Source organism: Physeter macrocephalus, chromosome 15 (assembly GCF_002837175.3).
Source record: "Physeter macrocephalus isolate SW-GA chromosome 15, ASM283717v5, whole genome shotgun sequence".
In the NCBI taxonomy this organism is placed as follows: domain Eukaryota; kingdom Metazoa; phylum Chordata; class Mammalia; order Artiodactyla; family Physeteridae; genus Physeter; species Physeter macrocephalus.
Genome location: NC_041228.1, coordinates 1,083,126 through 1,104,216, shown reverse-complemented (window position 1 = coordinate 1,104,216; position 21,091 = coordinate 1,083,126). Strand labels below are relative to the sequence as shown.

Below are 21,091 nucleotides of genomic sequence, written 5' to 3'. Positions count from 1 at the left end.
TTTGTATCTTGATGTGAGTGGTGGCTACATTGCATATATATGTATATATATTATATATGTGCTACATATATGTTATATATATCTAATTTCATCAATCTGTACACTTTAAGTTTATATACTTAGCCGTATGTAAATTATATCACAATTCTTTTCATGAAGGAAACAAAAAGACATATACAAGACTGTTCCTAGCAGTACTATTTGAAACAGCCAAAAACGGAAAATTAGCCAAAGCTCATCCACTGTAGGGTAGATAAATAACTTGTGGTATAGTCACGTGACACATACTGTGTAGCACTTGAAAGAGGCAAATGATATCCAACCACAACAATAGAGATGAATCTCAGAAGCCTACCTGAGTAAAGGAAGCCAGACAGGGAAGATTATGATTCCGATTATATAAACAGGCGCTACTAACCCACGACATCAGACATCAGGATACTGCTCATCCTTGGGGGTGACTGAAGGGGACAAGACAGGGCCTCCTGAGGTGCTCTTAGTGAACTGTTTTCTGATCTAGAGGCTGATTACATGGATATTTTCACTTTGTAAAAGTTCATCAACGTGAATTTGTGATTGGAGCATTTTTCTCTATGTTGGTTATAACTAAAAACAAACAAAATCATGGCATGAAAAATGGGTCCCCTTCTTCTCTGGGTTGTCATGCTTGTATGTGATGTCTGGAACTGCAGCAACCACCTTGTGAGCTCGAGGGGCATTATTCCCAAAACTGACGATTACAGAGTGAAGAGACGCAAAAACTCTTGTGCTGTTGAGTGATTGAATTCAAGAGTCATCCTGGGTTGGCAGAGGCCAGGTCTTAGTTGACTGAAGTCACGACAGGCAGCAAAGGTCAGCATCATCAGTTCTCTGGCTCCAGTTAGTCTGGTGGCTGATTGTTCGAGGGGGTTCGAACCCTGTAATATAGCTCAAGAATGTGCGTCAGGCTGTTCTTTACCTTTGAAGCAGAACTGGGAGTCTTGGTGACTGATTTGTTGTCTCTGTTATGGTTAAGTTATTTCCCTGGCCTGGTCAAGGGCAAAAGCACTGTGGCCAGGCCTAGATCACAAAATAGCTTAGGCCTCAAATGGCTTCTCTTATTGATCTTGAGGGGCTGCAGGGTGCAGTGGCTTGAAGTAGGATCTTAGTCTCCTGACTGGGGGTCAAATCCAGGGCCATGACAGTGAGAGCGCTGAACCCTAGCACTAGACCAAAAGGGCTAGCGGGCTTAAAGCAGGGCCTAGCTTCTGGTCTTCTTCGAAGAAAGAATTCAGCAAAGAGACAGACATAGCAAAGCAGGTAAAGTGCTTATTAGAAGCCAAGTACGTGTGAAGGAACAAACAAGTGTGATCAGAGAGAGAGTCGTGTGCCAAAGGGGTAGTTTAAACCACTTATAAGGAGGCAGTGTTCCAGGTTCCCTCTAGCCAATCATCTTGCTGCGTCTTGCTTCGGGCCCATATTTGGTCTGAATCGGGGCCCTGTCTGATGTGCACATGCATCATTTAGCCAAGCTGGATTCTAGCACGAGGGTCTCTGGGAGGTTGGCAGGACATATCATGGGCTGGTGCCCCCTCCCTTCCCTGACTCCCGAGGAACTTTTCTGCACGTGTGTGGTCTGGGAGGTCTGCTTGACCCCTAGATTGAGAAAAATGTGGCCTCCTTATCTTTTACACAAACAGGGCTGCTCTTGCCATTATCTTTACCTAAAGTGTCAACAGGAGACAAGCTCCAGCTGCTCAGCCTGGGGCCGCCACCTCCTGCCCCATTGTGGCAAGAAAGTTATATCTGGTTCTCTTCCTCCAGGGGTCCGACCCCCTACCCTATCTGCCTACATTATGACCACCAGCTGACGGTGGAGACGGGAATCAGGGCGGAAAGCCTGGAGATCGCAGGCAGAGTCCGAACCAGCTCCTGGGCTTCCCCAGGCAGGACACCTGTCTTTAATCCTGGTGGTCCACAGTGGTCAGCTGGTGTGATATTGTGATTTGTAATAAATATATATTTAGTCCTGGCACAGAGCCCCCCAAACCCTTCAAATGTCCTAAGTGATGAGAGTGATGACTATGTCTTCTGTTATGTTAAGGAGATGACTTTTGAAAAGCCCTTCTGTCACCTAAGGATGGGGCTGGTTGCCAGGGAAACCAACCCTGTGATTGGAGGGTTCAAACTTTCAGTCCCACCTCCACCTCCAGGGAGGGGAGAGGGGCTGGAGTTTGAGTCCATCGCCAATGGCCAAATGATTTAATCAATCTTGTCTATGTAATGAAGCCTCCATAAAAACCTAAAAGGATGGGGTTGGAGAGCTTCCACACTGGAGGAGATCTGAGGAGATGGGAGTACACAGGGAGACCCAGGAAGCTACGGGCCCTTCCTTATACTTGCCCTATGCATCTTGTCGACTTAAAGAAAAACACACTACATGAGAGTTGTGAATTTAAGTTTTATTCGAAGAACTTGCTGAGGACTATAGCTCAGGAGCCAGCCTCTCAGTAGCTCTGAGGGGACTGTTCCTATAATAAACCAGTGATGAAATAAAATTCATATTTTCCGGCAAGATGAGAAAAAGTTAAACGTAAAATTTTTCTTTGCCCTTTAGGGCCTCCTCCCCCACCTTTAGTGTGTGCTGTGCATCTGTATGAACCAGACCTCCTTAGGAGATAGCCTTCCTGCTTAATTTTGTAAGGGGCCACGATGACCCATGACCCACTGCTCGCTTTGTACATGTAGATCTGGATTGTGTAAACTCTCAATGAAACATCATTTGATGTGTAACCTTTTGTCTCAAAAACGTATATAACTGTGCTTTGACCTCTAACAGTCCTGGAACAGTCCTCAGAGCTTTCTGAAAGACTGTCTCCCGGGTTATCATCCTCAGGTTGGCTCAACTTTTCCATTTCTCTCTTAGGTCAACTATTGATTAGGTTTTTTGGTCAACACCAGTGATCCAGTAAGTAAAATATTTCCCTGAGTTCAGTGAGCCACTCTAGTAAATTAATCAAACCCAAGGTGGGGGCCCTGGGAACCCCCACTCTGTGGAGGCTCAGTCAGAAGCATAGGTGACAACCGGGACGTGTGGCTGGCGTCTGAAGTGCGGGGAGGTGCAGTCTTGTGGGCCTGAGCCCTTAACCTGTAGGATTGGATGCTACCCCGACAGACAGAGTCAGAACTGAGCTGAATTGTCGGACAGCCAGCTGGTGTCTAGAAATTGCTTGAGAGTGTAGGGAAACCCACCCCCCCACACATCTGAATCGGTGATCAGAACCTTTCATTTGGGGAGTGGACAGAGGAGACAGAAAAACAGCCACTGAGAAGGGGGAAGGCATGTTGTTAGTTTGGGGCACAAGCTTCGGGGTCACCCACAGCCCACCCTCCCAACCCACAGGCCTCCTCGCTCAGCACAGCTGCCTGGACACCTCACTCTCCAGGGCCTCGTCCCAGCCTCAGGGACCACGCGGAGGGGACAGAGGTCGGAGTGTACCCGCACCGAGGCTGGGAGGGCCGCGGCAGTCTTGGGGCTTCCTGCACTGAACCGTGTCCCCACAGAGAAGATGGTGGAGCGCTGACCCAGAATGGGACCTTATTTGGAAATAGAGTTTTTGCAGATGTAATCAAGTTGAAGTGAGGTCACGAGAGTGGGCCCTAATCCAGCGTGACTGGTGTCCTTGTAAGAAGGAGAGACTGAGACATACACGCACAGAGGGTTGGCCACACAAGGACACAGGGAGAAGACAGCCATCGTCACGCCAGGGAGACAGGCCCCGGGAGGAGCCAGCCCCGCCGAAGCCTTCGTCTCAGACTTCCAGCCTCAGAACTGGGAGACAAGAAAGTTGCTGCTGTCCGTCTGTGGTGCTGTTTCTGCAGCCCTGGGAGACTAAGAGGGGAAGATCCCCTCCCCGTGACCCCCGTCTGCAGCCGGCAGGGCAGCAGGGCCTTCAAGACCTTGCCGGGAGGACAAATGTATCTACCCTGGACTCCGACTGCAGACTCAGGGCCTCGGGCCCCCCTGGTCGCAGTGACCGGGCTGCGGGGGCCAGGCACCCACTCGGTCAGGGGCGTGAGCTGCACCGTCCAGTGTCTGGTGGAAGCGGTTCTGTGGGATCGCCCCCGACACTGACCCCAGCCTTGAGATGCTTGAGCTGCCGCGTGGAGACTGTGGCGGCCTACGGGTACACGAGGGTCAAAGAAGAACAGCAGTAATCCCGAGCGGTCACCTGGTATGGAGAGCCCACTGAAGGCGAGGCTGGGGCCGAGGAGGCAGCGCCACCACGAGGGGCACGCGGAACCAAGGACCACGGCTGTGGTGGCTGCTCTCCACGCACTGGGCGCTTGAAGAAGGAGAGTGGCAAGTTCTAAGTCCCAAATCTCTGACTCACGATGCAGACTGAGAGCCAGAATCCCCTGCCCCGTCCCCGCCCCACGGGATGCTGGAGCCACAGCCTCCCACTCGGCGAGCTCCTCAGGCAGTGCACCCCGGCTGCACTCCCTGCCTCGACCCCGGCAAGCTCAGGGCCTGGGCCAGTCCGCCCATCCCTGAGTCTCAGATTCCTCATCCACACGCCCCGCCATGGGCTCCCCCATCCCCGCCTCCCCACTCCCCCCAGGGGGTCTCACCTCGCCCCCCTCCCAGCACCCCCTTCCCCAGCAGGACTGCTGGCAAAAACCTGATAACCAGAAGTTCTGCCACCACACCTGCCGGGCGTCCAGGTGGGACGTCCCGGGACGCGGGTCCCACCGCTCTCCCTGTGCGGGAGAAGGCGCTGCGGCCGGGAGGGCCCGTGCGACCCCTGAGGGCCCCGCCCACGGCCCGGGGAGGGGCGCCTGCTCGCCCGGGGCCGCAGCCCTGGCTTCTCGCGGGGGCGCGTCCCTGCCGCCAGGTTTGACTTAAGTGACGCCCCCCCGCCAAGTGCAGACCCCCGTCCCGAGCTCAGCCATCAGCAGCTTTCCTTTCTTCCCGGCGTCCTAGGTCCAAGTTTGCGGGGCGGGCAGCGCGGGGCGGGCGCAGTGCAGACGTGAGGTCTTTGCACGGAGTGCCAAGCCCCCCCATCCCCCCTCTTGCCACGCAGCCCCGCCTAGCCCGCGTAACCGCTCCCCGAGGCAGGACACAAAGAGCTTCTTCATCCCTTTCTCCGGCTGCAGAGAATCCCTGCAAAATTACTTTCAGCGGTGACAGCTCAGCGCAGGGGAGGTGGGTCCCTACCGCCAGGCAATAAATGCCGTGCGGATGTGCCCCTCGCCAGCGCATTTTCCCCAGGGGGCGCCAACACCAAGGCCCGCAGCCCTAGGCAGGGGTGGGCGGGGCCGACGGTGGGCGGGGCCAGAGCAGCCTCGGCCCAAGTCTGGGTGCTCCGCCCTCGTGCCGGCGCGGAGGCCGGGGGTCCGTGGTGGTGTTAGAGGGCTCACTCGTGGGCGAGAGCGCAGCTCCTGGCACGTGGAGATGTCCCCACATCGCCGTCCGAGAGCTGCACGAGGAAGGAGATGGGAGGAAGTTTGCGTGGAGAATTAAGGAAAAGGGTGGCTTTTCAGGGACTTGTTTTTATTTTCTTAATGAGAGACGCTTGAGTGTTTACATGCAGAAGGAGAGGAACCAGTCCAAAAATTAAACACAGAATCACCATGCAATCCAGCAATCCCACTTCTGGGCACAGACCCCGAGGAATTGGAAGCAAGGACTGGAAAAGATGTCTGCACACCCGTGTCCGCAGCGGCATTATTCGCAGTGCCTAAAACACGGCGGCGGCCCAGCAGTCCGCGGCAGATGGAGGTTAAACACAATGTGGTCTCTACATACAACAGAATATTATTCGGCCTTTAAAAGGGGGAAAATTCTGACACGAGCTACAACGTGGATGAACCTCGAGGACTTTACACAGGGGAGGGGGATGGGGAATGAGTGTTTAATGGGGACAGAGTTTCAGTTTTGCAGATGGATGGTGGTGATGGCTGCACAACAATGTGAATGTCCTCAATGCCACTGAACTGTACACTTAAAAATGGTTAACATGGCAAATTTTATATTATGTGTATCTTACCAATTAAAAAAAATTGGGGGGGAAAGAAAGAAGAACCAGGAGACAGAAGAGAGGGGAGCTGAAGGCACGGGAGAGGAGGATGCCGGGGATGGGGAGGCTGGAGGAGGGGACATCCAGAGGGTGGGTGACGCTGGGCACAGGGTGGGCAGGATGGCAACGTCGGGGCCCTTGCCCCCAGAGGCCTGGCTTCTCATAGAAGGGGGGGCGGGTAAGCTGAGGGTGCAGGAGCAGGGCCTGCTGACAGGCACCGTGGGCTGAGGGGGGTACCACAGGCAGCCCCGCAGCTGGCGCCGGACACCAGGGATCCGTGGTGCGGCTTGGGGGGCAAAGGGAGGTCGGGGGCAGGTTGAACAAATGGAGGATGGGGGCCTGGAATCAACAGATGGCTCCTTACACCCTGATGTGTCTCCTCACGGGGTCCCGGGGTGCAGGGGAGTGGGCCCCCTTAGACCACCCGGAGCCTGCTTCCTCTGGCCGGCCCACCCGCACCTGCCTGTTTCTCAGTTATGGATTTCAGGAAAGAAAGAGGCTGTGCCTCCTCACAGTCCCTGGGAGCTGGCTGCCTGGCCAGTCACTGGGGGGCCATCAGAAGCAGAGAGAGAGCCCACGAGAGACCCCTCACGGCCCCTGCCCACCGGGGAGGGCGGTCTGGACTCTGATCTAAGAAGGAAGGCCCTCCCTCGGCTCCCAGAGGCGGAGACGGTTCGCTGCAGAGAGGGTGGGAAGGAGCCCGGAACAGGGAGGGGGGCAGGAGGGCCAGCGCATCTGCAGCCCACATCTGCCCTCAAAGGCCCCACTGGCCCGCGGCTGTGTGCTGCCAGGCAGGGCAGATGCCTTTCCCGCACCCACAAGCACCAGACCTCCACCCCTCAGTCGGAAGCGTTGTCCATCCCTCCCCAGGTCTGGGTCCGGTTCACTGTGGTGACCCCAGAGGCCCAGAGTGTGGGTTCATAGTGCAGGCCGGGGCCACGCCGCTCCCCAGAGAGAGATCAGGGCTCATGCCCTGCCCCTCCCACCTCCCCCTCTGCCAGGGCCAGACAGGGTGTGGACGGCCAGTGTGCCCTGTCCACGGCCGGCACCAAGGTCTGAGGACAAAGCTGCGCTGCCGCCAGGAGGAACGAGGTGACCCACTCGGCCAGAGGGAGGCCAGGCCTGGCAGGGAGGGGACCCACACCAGCTGCGCCCACGGGCCATTCATGGGAGCCAGCCCGACCGAGCAGGGCAGAGCAGGCGAGGCCGGGCCCACACCAGGCAGGGATCTGCAGGCAGGGGTCTGCAGGCAGGAAGCTGGGCCCCCAGGCTGCCCAAGAAGAGCACTGGCGCGCGTGGGCAAGACTGAAGGAGAAAGCCCGACGTAGAAGGGCAGAGGCTCTAAAGTGGGCCTCGGGTGCCCACAGGGCCACCTGCCCTCAACCCTGGCCCTTGGGGTCTGAGGGAGCCGTGTCCCCACCCGGGGGGTGGCCCTTGTCAAAGAAGCCTGGGGTGTCTGAGGCCAGAATGTCTGGGGGGGGGCGAGTGGGGGGCCCACACTCACTCTGACCTGAGGGCTGGGGGCCTCGTGCCCTCCTGTGGGCCACCAGCCTGGGCCAGGCCTGGCCACGTGACTGCGTCTGCGTGAGCGGGACCAGCCCCCAGCCCCCTTGCTGGGATGCGGCCGGCCCCGAGGGAGCGGGGCGGCTGTGGGGGAGGAGGGGTGAGGTGCAGCCTGGGGCAGGGGTGGGCGGGGAGCGGGGAGGGGCAGTCAGGGCGAGCCGAACCTCTGCAGTAATTCCTTGTGGGTAAAGCAGTGATGGTAACACTACCCAGCCCTAGAGTTGTTGAGGACAGGTAAAATGACATTTAATTTTACTTAGTGAATTAAATGTGCTAGTATTGTTTGCGCCTAGGCCGAGGAGGAGCTGGGCCTGTCTCGGGGGACAGGCGGTGGGTGAAGGCTCCCTGCTCCCTAACAGTTCCGGGAACCCCTGTGGAGCCCTTCCTGGGAGCAGCTCCTGTGACCCAGATCAAAGCACCTGCAGGAGGAGCCGGGTCTGCGGGGGCAGCTGGGTGGGGTGGCCGTGGACACAGGCCTGGGGAATGAAGAGGGCAGGTCCAGGGCCGCGTGCACCAGACTGAGTGAGACCCTGGCTGGAGAGTGATTTTGGCCTCCGGGTGGGGAAGGGCTGCGGGCAGCCGATAACGGAGGCCGGGCAGCTTCCCGCAGAAGCTGAGGATGGCCGGGCCGGCCCAGTGCCCGCCGGGAGGCGAGAGTGCGTTGGTCCAGAGGAACGGGGGAGGCGTGATGACGCCTGGCGGCTGAGACTTCAGAGAAGTGTCATCCCAGCTGGCCCGGTGGGGACGGTGCCGGGAGCCGTCCTGCGCGCCAGCGGGCGCTGGGTCCTGATGGCCTCGACCACTGTGAGACGCTGAAGCCACAGAACCAGGGAAGAGAGGACTGGGCTCGGGCCCGGGCGGTCTTAGCCCAGAGCCAGCTCCCCGCCTCTGCCGCAGGTGGTCCCCGAGCGTGCGCCACCCACTGGGGAGGCTCAGGCTGGGCAAGTCCAGGGAGTGGGCCAGGCGGACAGTGGGCCGGCTCGCGCCCCTGGCTCCAGGCCCCAATCTGGCCTCCTGCCCCCGCCCCCTCCTTTCCACGGCCGCCAGGAAGGGGCTTCGCAGCAGCCCCCGTGCACAGTCTGCGGCCCGCAGGGGAGGGCCCGGAGAGCGGGGCGGCCCAGGCCCACACAGTGCAGCACGGGCAGGCGCGCGGTGGCCGGAAGGGCAGCCTCCCAGCGGCTGCCCGGGAGGCCTTCCCCCAGCCCTGCGTGGCCGCTGTGCAGCTCTGGAGGGCAGGGGCCAAACGCAAGGGACGGATAGGGTGTGAGGTGGGGGGGGGGGAGGCGTCTCGGAGGAGGTAACGCCTGTGCAGGTGGGACAGCCTCATGGACGTGGGCAGGAACAGCATTCCAGGCAGAGGGAACAGCCAGGACGAAGCCCTGAGGCGGGAGGGAGGGCAGCCGGCAGCCAGTGGGCGAGTGCAGTGCTGGCGGGACAGGCAGGCCTAGCGGGAGGACTGCAACTGTGCGTTTCTTTGAGATCCTCTTAACCAGGCCCCCGGTGCCGATGATGACTCACGGCCGAAGGCGCCTGCTCGGTGGTCTGCGGCTGGAGGGCCCGCGGGGCCAGGCTCCTGGGGCTGTGTGGCCTGGGCCCGGGTCCTTGGGGTCCAGACAACATGGGGCGGTGGGCTGGCTGGCCCGCACTACTGGGCGGAGGCCTCAAGGCCAGGGCAGAGCCACACAGGTGGACAGGACGCCCCAAGGCCAAGCACAATGACTTCCCCTCCCCCACCCAGCCCCTGGAGTCAGGGAGGGAAATGACCATCCCTGGCCCAGTGCCTGGCCTGGGGGCCAGCGTGAGGCCCATTGTTTGAGGCTGGAGCTGGGGGGTCCAGGGCCTCCGGGAAGCCCCCGGCAATGTCCTTTGTCCCACTTGCCACAAATCCAGAGGCCCGGCGAGGCCCCGGCTGAGCAGACGCGGCCGCTCTGGCAGGATGAAGGCGCTGGCGGCTGTCCTGCTGGCCCTGCTGCTGTGCGGGCAGCAAGGTACTCGGGGCGAGGGGAGACCCTGCAGCGAGGGGGACAGCATAGTCCAGGCCCACAGGACCCCCAGGATCATCCAGCATGGGGGCGAGACGTGGCTTGGGAAGAAGGAGGGAGTGCAGCCGGAGGCCGAGGCCACAGGGAGGTGGATGGGGCTGTCCTGGGTTCCCACGGGGCCCTGAACCTCCAGCCCCGGCCCAGCCAGGCCCTGGGGGCACGGGCTCCCTCCCCACCCAAGCCCAGGCTCAGCCTCTCAGAGAGGCAGGCTTTGGGGTGCCCTCTCCTCTCCCAGCCTCAGCTTCCTCTTCTGTGAAATGGACAGGCCATCCTGACGGCTACGGGCCAGCTGCTGTAAAGGGCCAGCACACCACCCCTAGTGTTGCTGGTAAGGACGATGCCAGGCTACACACGGGTAACGAAGCAGGGCCAGGGCTCGGAGACCCAGGCAGCGACCTCACCAGCTTGGGAGGCGGCGGGGAGGGGACTGGGAAGGGGGCTGGTGGATCGAGGGGTGGGGTCGTGGCACTGGACCCCGAGCACGTGTCCTCTGTGCCTGGGTAGTGGAGGTTTACAGGCGTCCCTGCGCGGCCAGGCAGAGGGCGGGCGCAGGAGGTCGAGGAATACGACGTGGACTCTGGACCCGAAGGCTATGACGAGGAGGACGACGAGGAGGACGACGAGGCCAGCATGACTGCCGGCGGCAGAGGCACAGGTACCTGCCCACCCCGACCCCAGGGTGCGGCACTCGCGCCCCCTTTCCAACACATGCATGGGTACCGCCGAGGGCCAGGGTCCGCGAGGCTGACAGTGAGGACACGACGGGCAAAGGCCTCCGCCTGTGAGCTTCCCTTCCCTCGTGGGGGAAGGGGTGAGGAGGGGCCCCTGACACTCAGCGCACCCTCACCTCTCACCCTGACCGTGACCCTCAACTGCCATCCAGGGTGGGGAGGCCTAGAGAAGGAGCCATTCCTGGGAGGGACGATGGTGTCGGGGCAGAGAGGTTAAACAGGAGTTCACCAAGCAGACAGGAGCACAGCAGAGCCCCGGGATGGGGAGACCCGAGAGTCAAAGGCCCTGGGTGTGGAGTCCTGTTCAGAAAGACATGGGCATCGTGGCACTGGTGGGGCAGGGCGAGGGGAGGGAAAGGGGGCCAGTCCTGAGGCAGGGGCGCCGGGAGGCTCCAGCAGGGCAGGGCTCGTGGGGATGAGCTGAGAACGGGTGAGTTGGACGGGAACTGGGCAAAGACGTCGGAGGTGAAGAGGCTGCAGGCGGGAGGCGTGGGTGAGCCAGGCCGCGCCGGGGACTGAGCCCGTCCGGCCTCCCAGTGCTGCTGCAGTGCTACTCCTGCCGGTCCCTGCACAGGGATGAGAGCTGCGAACGCACGCAGAGCTGCATCCTCCCCAAGACGTGCAAAACCATCGTCTCCCACTGGAATACTGGTGAGCAGGCCCCCGGGGCAGCCGGACGGGAGGAGCCCGTCTCCCACGCCTGTGAGCGGCCTCGTCCCTGCCCCGTCCATGCTGTGTGACGCACCTTCTCCACCACCCCCTTCCCACCCAGAGGCAGGTCCCCGGACCACCTACTCGGGGTGGTGTGCAGACACATGTCAGCCCATCAGCAGGACGGTGGATGGATCCCTGACGACCATATCCTGCTGCCAGGCCAGCCTGTGCAACATCCCGCCCTGGCAGGACCCCCAGGGAAGTGGGGCAGGTGGCGCCCAGGGTAGACCCTCAGCTGCGGCCACCACCCTCCTGCTCAGCCTCCTCGCCGGCCTTCAGGCAATGGGGTTCTGAGTGGGGGGCTCCCATCCCCGCCCCCCGCCCGGCTTATACCCTGACTGGTCAGCAGCTCTCTGTCCACTGTCTTCCCCTCCCCTCCCCTCCCCTGCCCCCACCCCAGCTTTGGAGAATAAACTGGAAGCATCTGTAATGATCCGGCCAGCACTGGTTCCTCACAGCCACGTCTGCCTTTCCTCAGTTTCCCCATCTAGCACCCTGGCCGCCTCTCCCTGCCTGTGTGTGACAGGAGGGCCAGCACGTGGGCCTTAGGTCCAGGCCTCAGCTGCTCGCAGGGTGGGTCCACACAGCTCCCGCCCCTGGCAGAGCAAACCCTCACCATGTGCCGGGGGGGAGACCACCCCAACTTGGTCCCCAACTTCCCATCAACAAAACACCTCCAGCCATGCGATGGGCAGCCCATCTGGGGGAGGAGACTTTGGGAGGAAGGCTTCCTTGGCCCATAGGAGGAAGGGCCCCGCCACCCCGGGAGGCTGCTGGGGTTTGGGGCTGGAGTTAATGAGGGGCTGGAAGAAGAAGAGAAAAGAGAGGGAGGCAGGAGGGGTGGCCGAGATGGGACTTTGCAGCCGACCGCTCAGCCTGGCGGGTGCCGGGGGCAAAGGGGCAGTGAACGGGGAGGTCAGGCCACCAGCATCAGGGAGGGGTGACATGGCCTCCGGGCTCCTGAGGAGAAGAGGAGAGGAGCAGTCGCGGGGGGCCGGGTAGGAGAACCTCGGCTTCCCCAGCGTCTGCTCTGGCTAGGCTGGTGTCATTGGCTGCTGGGCACTTGGCCTTCTTGACTGGTGACAGGACAGAGCCCTGGAGTGCGAGGGAGGAGGCCTGGGCCTGGGCCTCAGTTTCCCCATCAGAGCAGTACAGAACAAGGCTTAGAGGACCCCTGATCCCCACCAGCTCAACATCCCCTGGGCTGGGAAGCCCCGAACTCCATCCTGCCTGTCAAGTACCCCAGCAGGCAGAGTAGTCTCCCACTTTCCATTCTCCCCTTTCCTTACTAATGGAAACCTCAAGGCCTAGCTGGGGATGGGGGACAAATCTCTTAGGTAGAGGTGGCCTATCTTTCTCTTCTCCTTCCTCCTTCCTGTGGCTGGAATGATGGCTGGAGCACAGCAGCCACCTTGCACCATGAGGCAGCATGCTGAGAATGGCAGGGCAGCATGGAGGAAGGGGCCTGGACCCGTTATACCAGCCTTGCACTGCCTAGCTCAGGACTTCTTTACCTGGGAGGGAAATAAACCTCTGCCATCTTGAAGCTAGTTATTTTGGGTTTCTCTGTTTCTTGCATTTTCACACGCTCTCATGCATATGAACGTATTCACATGTCCTCCCGCTCGCACACACACTCGTGGACACACACATTTGCACACGCAGTCCCTACGAAAGCATAGCAGATAAGAGCAGAGCTCGGGGGTCACACTGCCTGGGCTCAAATGTTAGGCCCACACCCTCCAGCTCCAGGCCCCGGGTGAGCCCCTTCGCCTGCAGCTGGGCTTCCTCCTCTGCGACGTGGGAAAGTAGGAGATCCCTCCCTGTAGGTCTGCAGTGAGAATTGACTGAAGCGCCGAGGGGGCTGCTTGTAGCCCCGCCCCTGTGTGCCACCTGCGTGTGCAAGCTCATGGGAGACGCCGCACCCGAGTCCTTTACCATCACAAGAAGCCTCGTTAGCCGCACCCACCCGCTGTAGAAACACTGGGCGCCATCACCTGCATTCACAGGCTTCCCTTCAACCCTCCTGCCTGAAGCCCCCAGAGCTCTGAGTGCACAGACGCCCCACCGTGCACCTCTGGAGCTGACCTCCTTCACGGCCCTTGGCAGCAGGAGGGAGCCAGGTCGGGCTCAGTCTGAAGCCACTGGCTGAAGGGCCTGCCCTGGGCTCCTGCTTTGGCGACAGCCTCTCCTCTGGGCTCCGGGCGCACTGCGTGCAGCTGGGCCCCTGATTCCCGCCCTGGAGAGCAGAAAGCACAGCCCTGACCCCTCGCTGGGGCTTTAACCTGCCCCTGCCCGAGGGCACAGGAGGAAGCAAGTGGTGCCTTGAGCGGGCAGGTCCAGCTGTGGGCCTGCTGGGCGCCCCGTCCCAAATCACCGCCCCTCCCCGCCGCCCAGCCAGCTCCCTGTCCTGGCACCCAACAGTCCATCCGATGGAAGTGACACTTCCTCGCAAGGTCGCGCAGCTGGTGGTGGCAGGTCCAGGACCCAGCTGGGGGCTTCCCGCCGACAGCGGCCGCCTTCCCGGGGGGCCACGGGCCAGGCGGGCAGTGGCGCCAGGGCACCTGAGCCAGAGGTTGGAAGTGGCTAGATGGCGGCCAAGACCCAGCTGGGTCCCCAGGCCAAGTCCAGTGTGAGGTGTCAGCAGACGGTCACAGCCAGGGCCTTGTCACAGCGCCTCTACGCCTTCCCAGGAGGCTGGCGGGGAGCATATCCATCTGGATCACTGCCCCTGTTCCCCACGGCTGCCGAAACAAATGACCACAGACTCAGTGGCTTAAAACCACACACGTGAATTATCTTATGGTTCTGGAGGTCAGAAGGTATCCCTGGGCTGCATCCCTTTTGGAGGCTGTGATGGTCAGTTTTACGGGTCAACTTGACTGGGCTAAGGGATGCCCAAGTAGCTGGCAAAACATTATTTCTGGTGTTTCTCTGAGAGTGTTTCCAGAAGAGCTTGACATTTGAATGGCGGGCCTGGGAAAGGAAGGTCACCACCCCCAGGTGCGTGGCCATCACCCAGGGGACCCAAGGCCCGGATGGAACGGAAAGGCGGGAAGGACAAACTCACTGTCTCTTCCGCAGCTGGGCCGCCGGCCTCTCCTGCCCTCAGACGTCGGCGCTCCTGGTTCTCAGGTGTTTGGACTCAGGGGGAATTCACCACTTTCCCGCTCTCCCGCTTCCAGAGAGCAGGTTGCGGGGCTCCTCGGCCTCCAGGACCACGTGACCCAATTCCTGTCATCAGTCCTCTGTGCGTGTCTGTGTCCTGACCTCCTCTTCTTATAAGGGCACCAGTCGGATTGGCTCGGGGCCACGCTCGTGACCTCATGTACCTTAATCGCCTCTAAAAACCCCATCTCCAAACACAGTCCCGTTCTGAGGTCATGAGGTTAGGACTTCAGCATATGGATTTGGGGGACACCAATTCAGCCCATCGCAAGGGGCTGAGACAGGGCTCTGTGGGGGGCCCAGAGGGGGGCAACAGCCCTGAACTGAATTTCAAGGAGGTGTTTGCCAGGGTGGTGGAGATGGGGGAGGAGGGGCGGGGCACCTGCAGGCAGACGGGGTGGAGGGGGGTCGCGGTGGGCGGGGAGGGCTGGAGCACGGCTCACGAGCCCCGGGCCCCGCCTGTGGCCCTCACGAGCACAGCTGGTGGCCAGGCAGGGTCGCCCGCTCCTGCTGGCTGCCTCGGTACTCGGTGCAGCTGCTCCTCGGGTGCCTGTGTCCCCCACGAGCCCCATGACAGCGGCAGCCGCGCTCCGAGCACCAGGTCCTGCGCGCAGACCTTCTCTGTCCGCGGAGGCAGGCCTCTGCCCCCTGCAAGCCCCGCCCCCAGGCTGGCCCCGCCCTGCAGAGGGCACGCACCCGCGGTGACCTTGAGCCTGCCTCACACCTCCAGAGGCTGTGCTGTCACGGCCTGCAGCTCCCACCTGCCCGCCCCACTGAGGGCCCCCCATGGAGGCCTGGGGGCCTCGCCGGAGCCCCTCACCCCGGGCCCCCCGCTCCCTCTCCTGCCCCGCCGCCCCGCACGCTGGCCTCGCCTCGGGGACCCTGTGACGTTTGCGGGTGATCGAGCCTGGCACAACTTTCTGTCACCAAAGCAGGAGGGTGTTGGTCCTCCTCACGAGTCCTGAAGTGGGCTTCCAACGGGCACAGCGCTGGTGAAGGGCCTCTAGCAGCACTGGTCAGGCGGGAGGGGACGCCCGCGGAGCCCGCAGCTCCTCAGACGCCCAGCCGGTGAGGGCGGCGGCTCTGCAAGGCGCCTGCTTCTGGACGGGAGCAGGGGCCGTGAGGGGCCCCTCCGGCGCCCGACGCGCCCGCCCGCGGACCGGGAGCAGCACGGCTGACCCCCGAGGCCAGGGCACGGGAGGGGGAGGGGGAGGGCGGTGGGCCAGCCTCGGGGCCTCGGTGCTCGGGCCTCGGGACCCTCCAGAGCAGGCCCTTCGCCCTGGGCACGTGCAGGCGCTCGGCCCCCCAGACGGCCCTCCTCAAGAGCCTGATGCTGGAAACTTCCGGAGCCTGGGGGCCCTAGGTAAGGGCTCTGCCCTGCAGCTCAGACGCTGTTGAGGCTTCCCGGCTTTTCCCGTGTGATGTGGGGACCAGGACTGAGATGCCTGCCGGGCCTCCAGCTTGAACTGGCCTCTTCCTGGCTGAGGGATCTTGGCAAGAGGCTCGGCCTCTCTGTGCTCAGTTCTCTCTTCCACGAAACTGCAGAAACACGGAGCCCATCTCCTAGTATCCCCGTGGAGGCTGGCTGGGTGCCGGCTGCCAGGCGCTGGCGCACCACCAACGCCAGGGGTGAATGCCATGGTCACTGCTCTGACCCCGGAGCTGTCCCTGGGGGGCTGCTCTGACCCTTGGAGCTGTCCTGGGGGGCTGCTCTGAGCTCCGAGCTGCTGTCCCTTGGGTTGGGAGGGCTCCTCTGGGCCCTGCACTTCGGCCTTTGGAGGCAGGCCTTCTGTCTCTCTTCCCAGCATTGGGTGGCCCACTCGCCCTGCTCCCTTCCAGGTGCCCTGCCCCTGCCCCACCCGGCCCCCGTGAAAAGGGAACAAGTGAACCCAGCAGGCAGAGGGACCCCCTCCGCACCCCCTGGGACCCCTCAGGCCCTGTGTCCCCGCCCAGCCCTGGCGCTGGCGGCAAGCTCAGGCAGAGCGCTGTGTTCCCTTCTTTTCTGGGCTCACCCGAGCTGCCAGCTGGACGAGGGGCTGTGGGAGTGCTGTCCCAGCGGGCAGTCCTGGGCACCCCGCCCCAGCTCCTTTAACGTGGTGTTTTCTTTGGGACTTCCTTTCTCTTAGCGCAGGAAGCAGATGGCCGTGGCCGCATTTCCTGTCCTTGTTTGCGACCATGAGAACTGGGTGAGGACGAAGCAGTGACCCCAAAGCAGGACATTCCTGAGGACAGAGACTGCCGGCCTTTGGCTTTGGACAGACCCAGCGGCGCCCTCCAATGACCGCCGGGGTTTGCAGAAGCCGACGGACTCGGGGCCCAGCCAGCTGTGGGAACTGAGCGAGACCACCGACCCCTCTAGGCACACAGTCCGACCAGGAACTCTCCGGAAGGGAGGGGAGTCACAGCGATGTCACTCGAAGACGCCAGGCCTGCACGCATCAAGGGCTCCTGCCTGACAGCGGGTTGGGGGAGGCCCACTTGGGGATGCAGAAATGTGTTTCAGTGGCAAGGATGCTGACCAGAGCAGAGCCGCTCTCACCCACGGGACCAGGGTGGCTCTGGGCACCCAGAGTTGGAGAACTGGGGCGGGGGCTATGCTGGAGTAACGTGGAGAAACCTCCCCTCGGGGTGTCCCCTTACTCAGCCTCATAATCCTCCCAGAAAGAAACCCAGGGTACGTGGCAGAGGCGGTGGCACGTGGGCTCTCAGCCCTGCAGAGCAGGCGTCCTGGAGAGGGGCAGCCCCATGATGCGCCAGCCTCACAACATCCTCGGGCAGGAAACCCTTGAGTGCGGTGGCTGCAGGAGAGCCCTCAGCTCCAGACTGCTTGTGATCCACCAGCTACAATGAAAGAGAAGCTGTGCACACAGAGCACAGCCTCAGCCCAGGGTGAATTTATACTGAAGGACACGGGAGTGTCAGCTGTGGTCCGGTTTCCCTTGCCCATTCCCGTCCCCGTCCTGGCTCAGGTAATGCCTAGCGATTTATCTCCCAGTAAGTCTGTAAGCAGGTGAATGTGGGAAAGGTTATGTAATTTGAGAATGGATGTACTTACCACCCACCCCTCGCCATCACTTGTAAGCCTGAGGGGGCGGACGTTAGTTTTTCTAAATAAATTTGTGACACACACTTGAGCAACACGCCCGAAGGTCAGAAATCAGTGCTGCCTGGAAGAACCATCGTACTGACCCCTCGACTCCCGTGCGTCGGGAACTGCAGTTCTGGACACTGGCTACCCACTAGAATCATCCAGGGGTGCTCTAAAAAATCCCAATGATAGATGCCCACTTCCCCGCCCCAACGTCAATCAGCCCTGGGGGGGGGGTGCGGGGAGCACTTTCTCTGAGCTCACAGGGGTTCCCACAGCCCACGGTGACCGCTGCTGCACCCGGGGGACCTCGCCCTCTGGTGCCGCTGAAGCCTGGCTGACCACCAGAATCACTAAGCCTAACCCCCGTGGCATTGTTTCACCAGCTCTGGGAGGGCACCTGGAAAAAACGGTTTTTAAAAGATTCCGAGGCGGTTCTGATGAAGAGCAGGTTTGGGAACCGACGACGCAGAGCGACGAAAACGAGCAAGGACGCAACAGCCCCGCCAACCGAGGAACAGAGACCCGCGTTCACCAGCGCCTGCCTCGCCCCCGCGGCCCGGCGTCTCCCACAGGGGCCTCGTCTGGTCTCACGGAGAAGCCCTGAGGTCAAGCTCCTATCCGCATCACGTAGGTGAGAAAATTGAGGCTGTAGGGCTCAGGCAGGGTGGGGTTGGCGGCCAGACCCTCCCTCCCCACCGAGGTGACGAGCTCAGTCCTTCAGCCGTGGAGCTCCAGCATCAGGCGGAAGAAAAAGCCGCTCAGCGAGCCCCACAGTCTCATGGGGTCACAGCCCTGGAACAAATCAAACCACACACCTGGGTATGTATGTGTGTGTATGTGTATGTATGTGTATGTATGTGTGTGTGTATGTGTATGTATGTGTGTGTATGTGTGTGTATGTGTGTGTGGTGGGTACGTGTACTGGTGTGTGCACGTGTGGGTGTGCGTGCATGTGGGTGTTATGTGACTCTCAAGGCTCGGCTTCTCAGACTGGATCCTGACCCATCCAGTAGCTTGATCAGAAGGCTTTCTGCCTCAGCCTGACCTCCTAAATACTAGCTGTTGGGTCCATCCAGCAAAAAGATTCTTTAAGCTTCTAGAAGGTTTGGACTGGAAAGAGAGCATGAAGTGAGGCAGCGGTGCGGACGGGCCACGTAAGGATCACTTCTGTGGCCTCTCCCAGAGCCGGGACCACCAGGGTGCAGGACAGACCCGCCAGCACATCCCGCCCTGTCCCAGCTCTCCATTTGCAGGTTGACCTTTCCCGGCGGGGCTGTGCTGAGGGCGTCATTCTCCCGCGCAGCCTGCTCACGACCCGCCTGCGGGGGCGGCGCAGCCCTCACCCCCGAGTGGCAGGAAACCAGTGACCATCCCCAGCCCACGACTGGCGGTGCACCAGGCGTCTGGGTCCAGCGGTGTGACGCTGGGCGAGTCTCACACTCTCCGAGCCTTAGTTGTTTCCTCTGGAGAGCAGGGTCGGGCACCAGCAGCACGGTGAGGCCAGAGGAGGTGACGGAAAGGGTCTTCCTTTCCGTCCACAGCCAAGAGCGTGGCCCCGTGCAGCTGCCCTGGCCAAGCTGGCCGTGGAGGGTTTGTGTCTATAGCCTTGACCCAACAGTGAAGGGAGGAGGCCTGGGCCTGAGACCTGGGGGCTTCAGGGATGATCGAGGTAAGACTTGAGCTTATTTGGGGGTTTCAGAGAAAGGCTTTCACTAGACTGTGCTGTCTTTACCCAAGACGGCACCCACGGCCCAGGACTCCGGTCAGCAGGGCCCATTCCAAGGCAGTCAGCCTGCTGGGGTTAAAAGCGCCCCGACCCCTGTCTCCGACCCCAGGATGTTCATCCATTCTGGGGGAGAGTAAAGAAGTGAAGAAGTAAATAGCGCGGTCAGGACTTCCCTGGTGGTCCGGTGGTTAAGAATCCGCCTTCCAATGCAGGGGACATGGGCTCGAGCCCTGGTCGGGGAACTAAGATCCCACGTGCTATGGGGCGACTAAGCCCGCGCGCCGCAACTACAGAGCCCACGTGCTCTGGAGACCGTGTGTCACAACTAGAGAGAAGCCCGTGTACCGCAACGAAGACCCGACGCAGCCCAAAATAAATAAATAAATATTTTTGTAAATAAATACGTAAATATCATGGTTGTCAGACTGTGGCCACTGCTCTGAAGAGGTCAAGCAGAGGCAGCGGCGGGGCCAGCACTTTCCACAAGAACCACACGTCACTTTTAATTTGCCAGTGGCCACATTAAAGAAGTAAAAAGAAACAATTACTTTTATTTCACCCAATATATCCAAAATACTATCATTTCAACATGTAATCCATATTTTTAAAGTACTGAAATGTTTCACATTGCTTTTTCTTTGTTTCATATTAATTCTCCCAAATCTGGAGAGCGAGTTTGCACTCACAGCCCACCTCAGTGTGGACCAGCCATGACTCCTCCAAGGCTCAGAAGCTGCTTGTGGCTCTGGCCTGGTGCTGGACGGCTCGGGCTGGAGAGGGGGTGGGGTGGGTTTTAGGTAAGGAACAGAGCCGTGCTCGCCTCCCCCAGAGGAGGGCTAGCTACAGCCAGGCTGATTGTGCAGGCCCGAGACTGCCCACAGCGGGCTGTCCACACCTTGTTGGATGAACAGCCAGCCAAGGAGGCCGGGCAGGGCAGGCCCAGAGCAAGCAGGGAGAGACAGAAACCCGGCACCAACGGGGGGCTACACTGGGGCGGGCAGCATGCTCTGTCCTCATTACCCGGGAGTCCCCACATTCCTCTGACCCTGACAGCTGTCTGCCCTGGCCCTCCCAGGCCACAGCCAGCCCGGAGGACCCGGGAATGCAAAGGCCTGGGTACAAAGCCCAGGGGCGATTGTTTCCCCCACTATGCAGCCACTTTTTTCTTCTGAAAAAGAATCTATTCCCATTCCCCTCTCTCATTTTGGACATGCTTACAGACTTCAGAAGGAATATCTGAGCTAAAAATATATAGCAGTATGCTTAGAAGAAACACCGCAAATATTATCAATTTGAAATAGGAGTAAACAGAACAAAGGAGAGGGGTTAGCTTATTTATAAAAGCAACACAGAGATTTCCAGTTTCAGGTCTGACGTATAAAATCAACATACATTCAATGAAATACAGACAGTAGAGAAATACATAAGAGCAAAAAGTAAAAAGCCCTCGTCCTGCCCCTATCCTCACCAGAGGTGACCACCCTCAGATTTAACATTCACCCTTCCAAGGATTTTATATGTATATGTGTGTGCACGTGTGCATATGAACAGATACATGTGTGTGGTTCTTTCACACAAATAGAATTTTACTAAACATATTACCTTGTGGCTTGGTTTTTTTTCAATTAATAGTAAATATGTTGTGGAAATTTTCAATTAATTACGAATATTAACTATTTATAATTCATTTTTTCAGATCAGAACATACAGATTGACCCAGAAATCCAGATTTTTATATGACCGCTCCCAAATTTTAAGTTGCCGAATAGTTATTTTTATTTACTCACTGAACAAGCAGTGTTGACTTAAAACAATAAAATAGCCAGTTATTTTACAAGCAAAATGAGTTGACTTGGGAACAGCAACGAATTTCACTTCGGGACCTGCAATCCATGGGGAACCACAGGCAAGTCTGGAGAACAAAGAGAAGAAACTCTTTTACAGAGGAGAAGGGGAGTTGGGAGGGGCTGTTCTAAACAGAGTCCATTGGAGGAAAC

General features: G+C 59.8%; 1 protein-coding gene across 3 annotated transcripts; it reads left to right on the top strand.

The window, feature by feature from the left end:
* The first annotated feature begins 9,524 nt into the window (after positions 1–9,524).
* GPIHBP1 (glycosylphosphatidylinositol anchored high density lipoprotein binding protein 1) lies at positions 9,525–11,527 on the top strand. Of its 3 annotated transcripts, none has more exons than XM_028500676.1 (5): positions 9,525–9,610; positions 9,930–9,992; positions 10,200–10,319; positions 10,933–11,046; positions 11,168–11,527. In XM_028500676.1, exons 1-5 carry the CDS (start codon positions 9,559–9,561, stop codon positions 11,401–11,403), a joined length of 585 nt encoding a protein of 194 aa, XP_028356477.1. In that variant the 5' UTR covers positions 9,525–9,558; the 3' UTR covers positions 11,404–11,527. The 3 variants fall into 3 exon arrangements, with proteins under 3 accessions (XP_028356477.1, XP_028356476.1, XP_028356479.1); XM_028500675.1 differs by having other exon boundaries at positions 9,900–9,992; XM_028500678.1 differs by lacking the exon at positions 9,525–9,610 and having other exon boundaries at positions 9,976–10,019; positions 10,169–10,319.
* The last annotated feature ends 9,564 nt before the right edge of the window (positions 11,528–21,091 follow it).

Coding starts and splice junctions, on each gene's coding strand:
- GPIHBP1 (XM_028500675.1), top strand. CDS start 9,559: ATGAAGGCGCTGGCGGCTGTCCTGCTGGCCCTGCTGCTGTGCGGGCAG. Junction 9,611..9,899: donor GCTGCTGTGCGGGCAGCAAG/GTACTCGGGGCG, acceptor CTCCTCTCCCAG/CCTCAGCTTCCTCTTCTGTG. Junction 10,320..10,932: donor TGCCGGCGGCAGAGGCACAG/GTACCTGCCCAC, acceptor CCGGCCTCCCAG/TGCTGCTGCAGTGCTACTCC.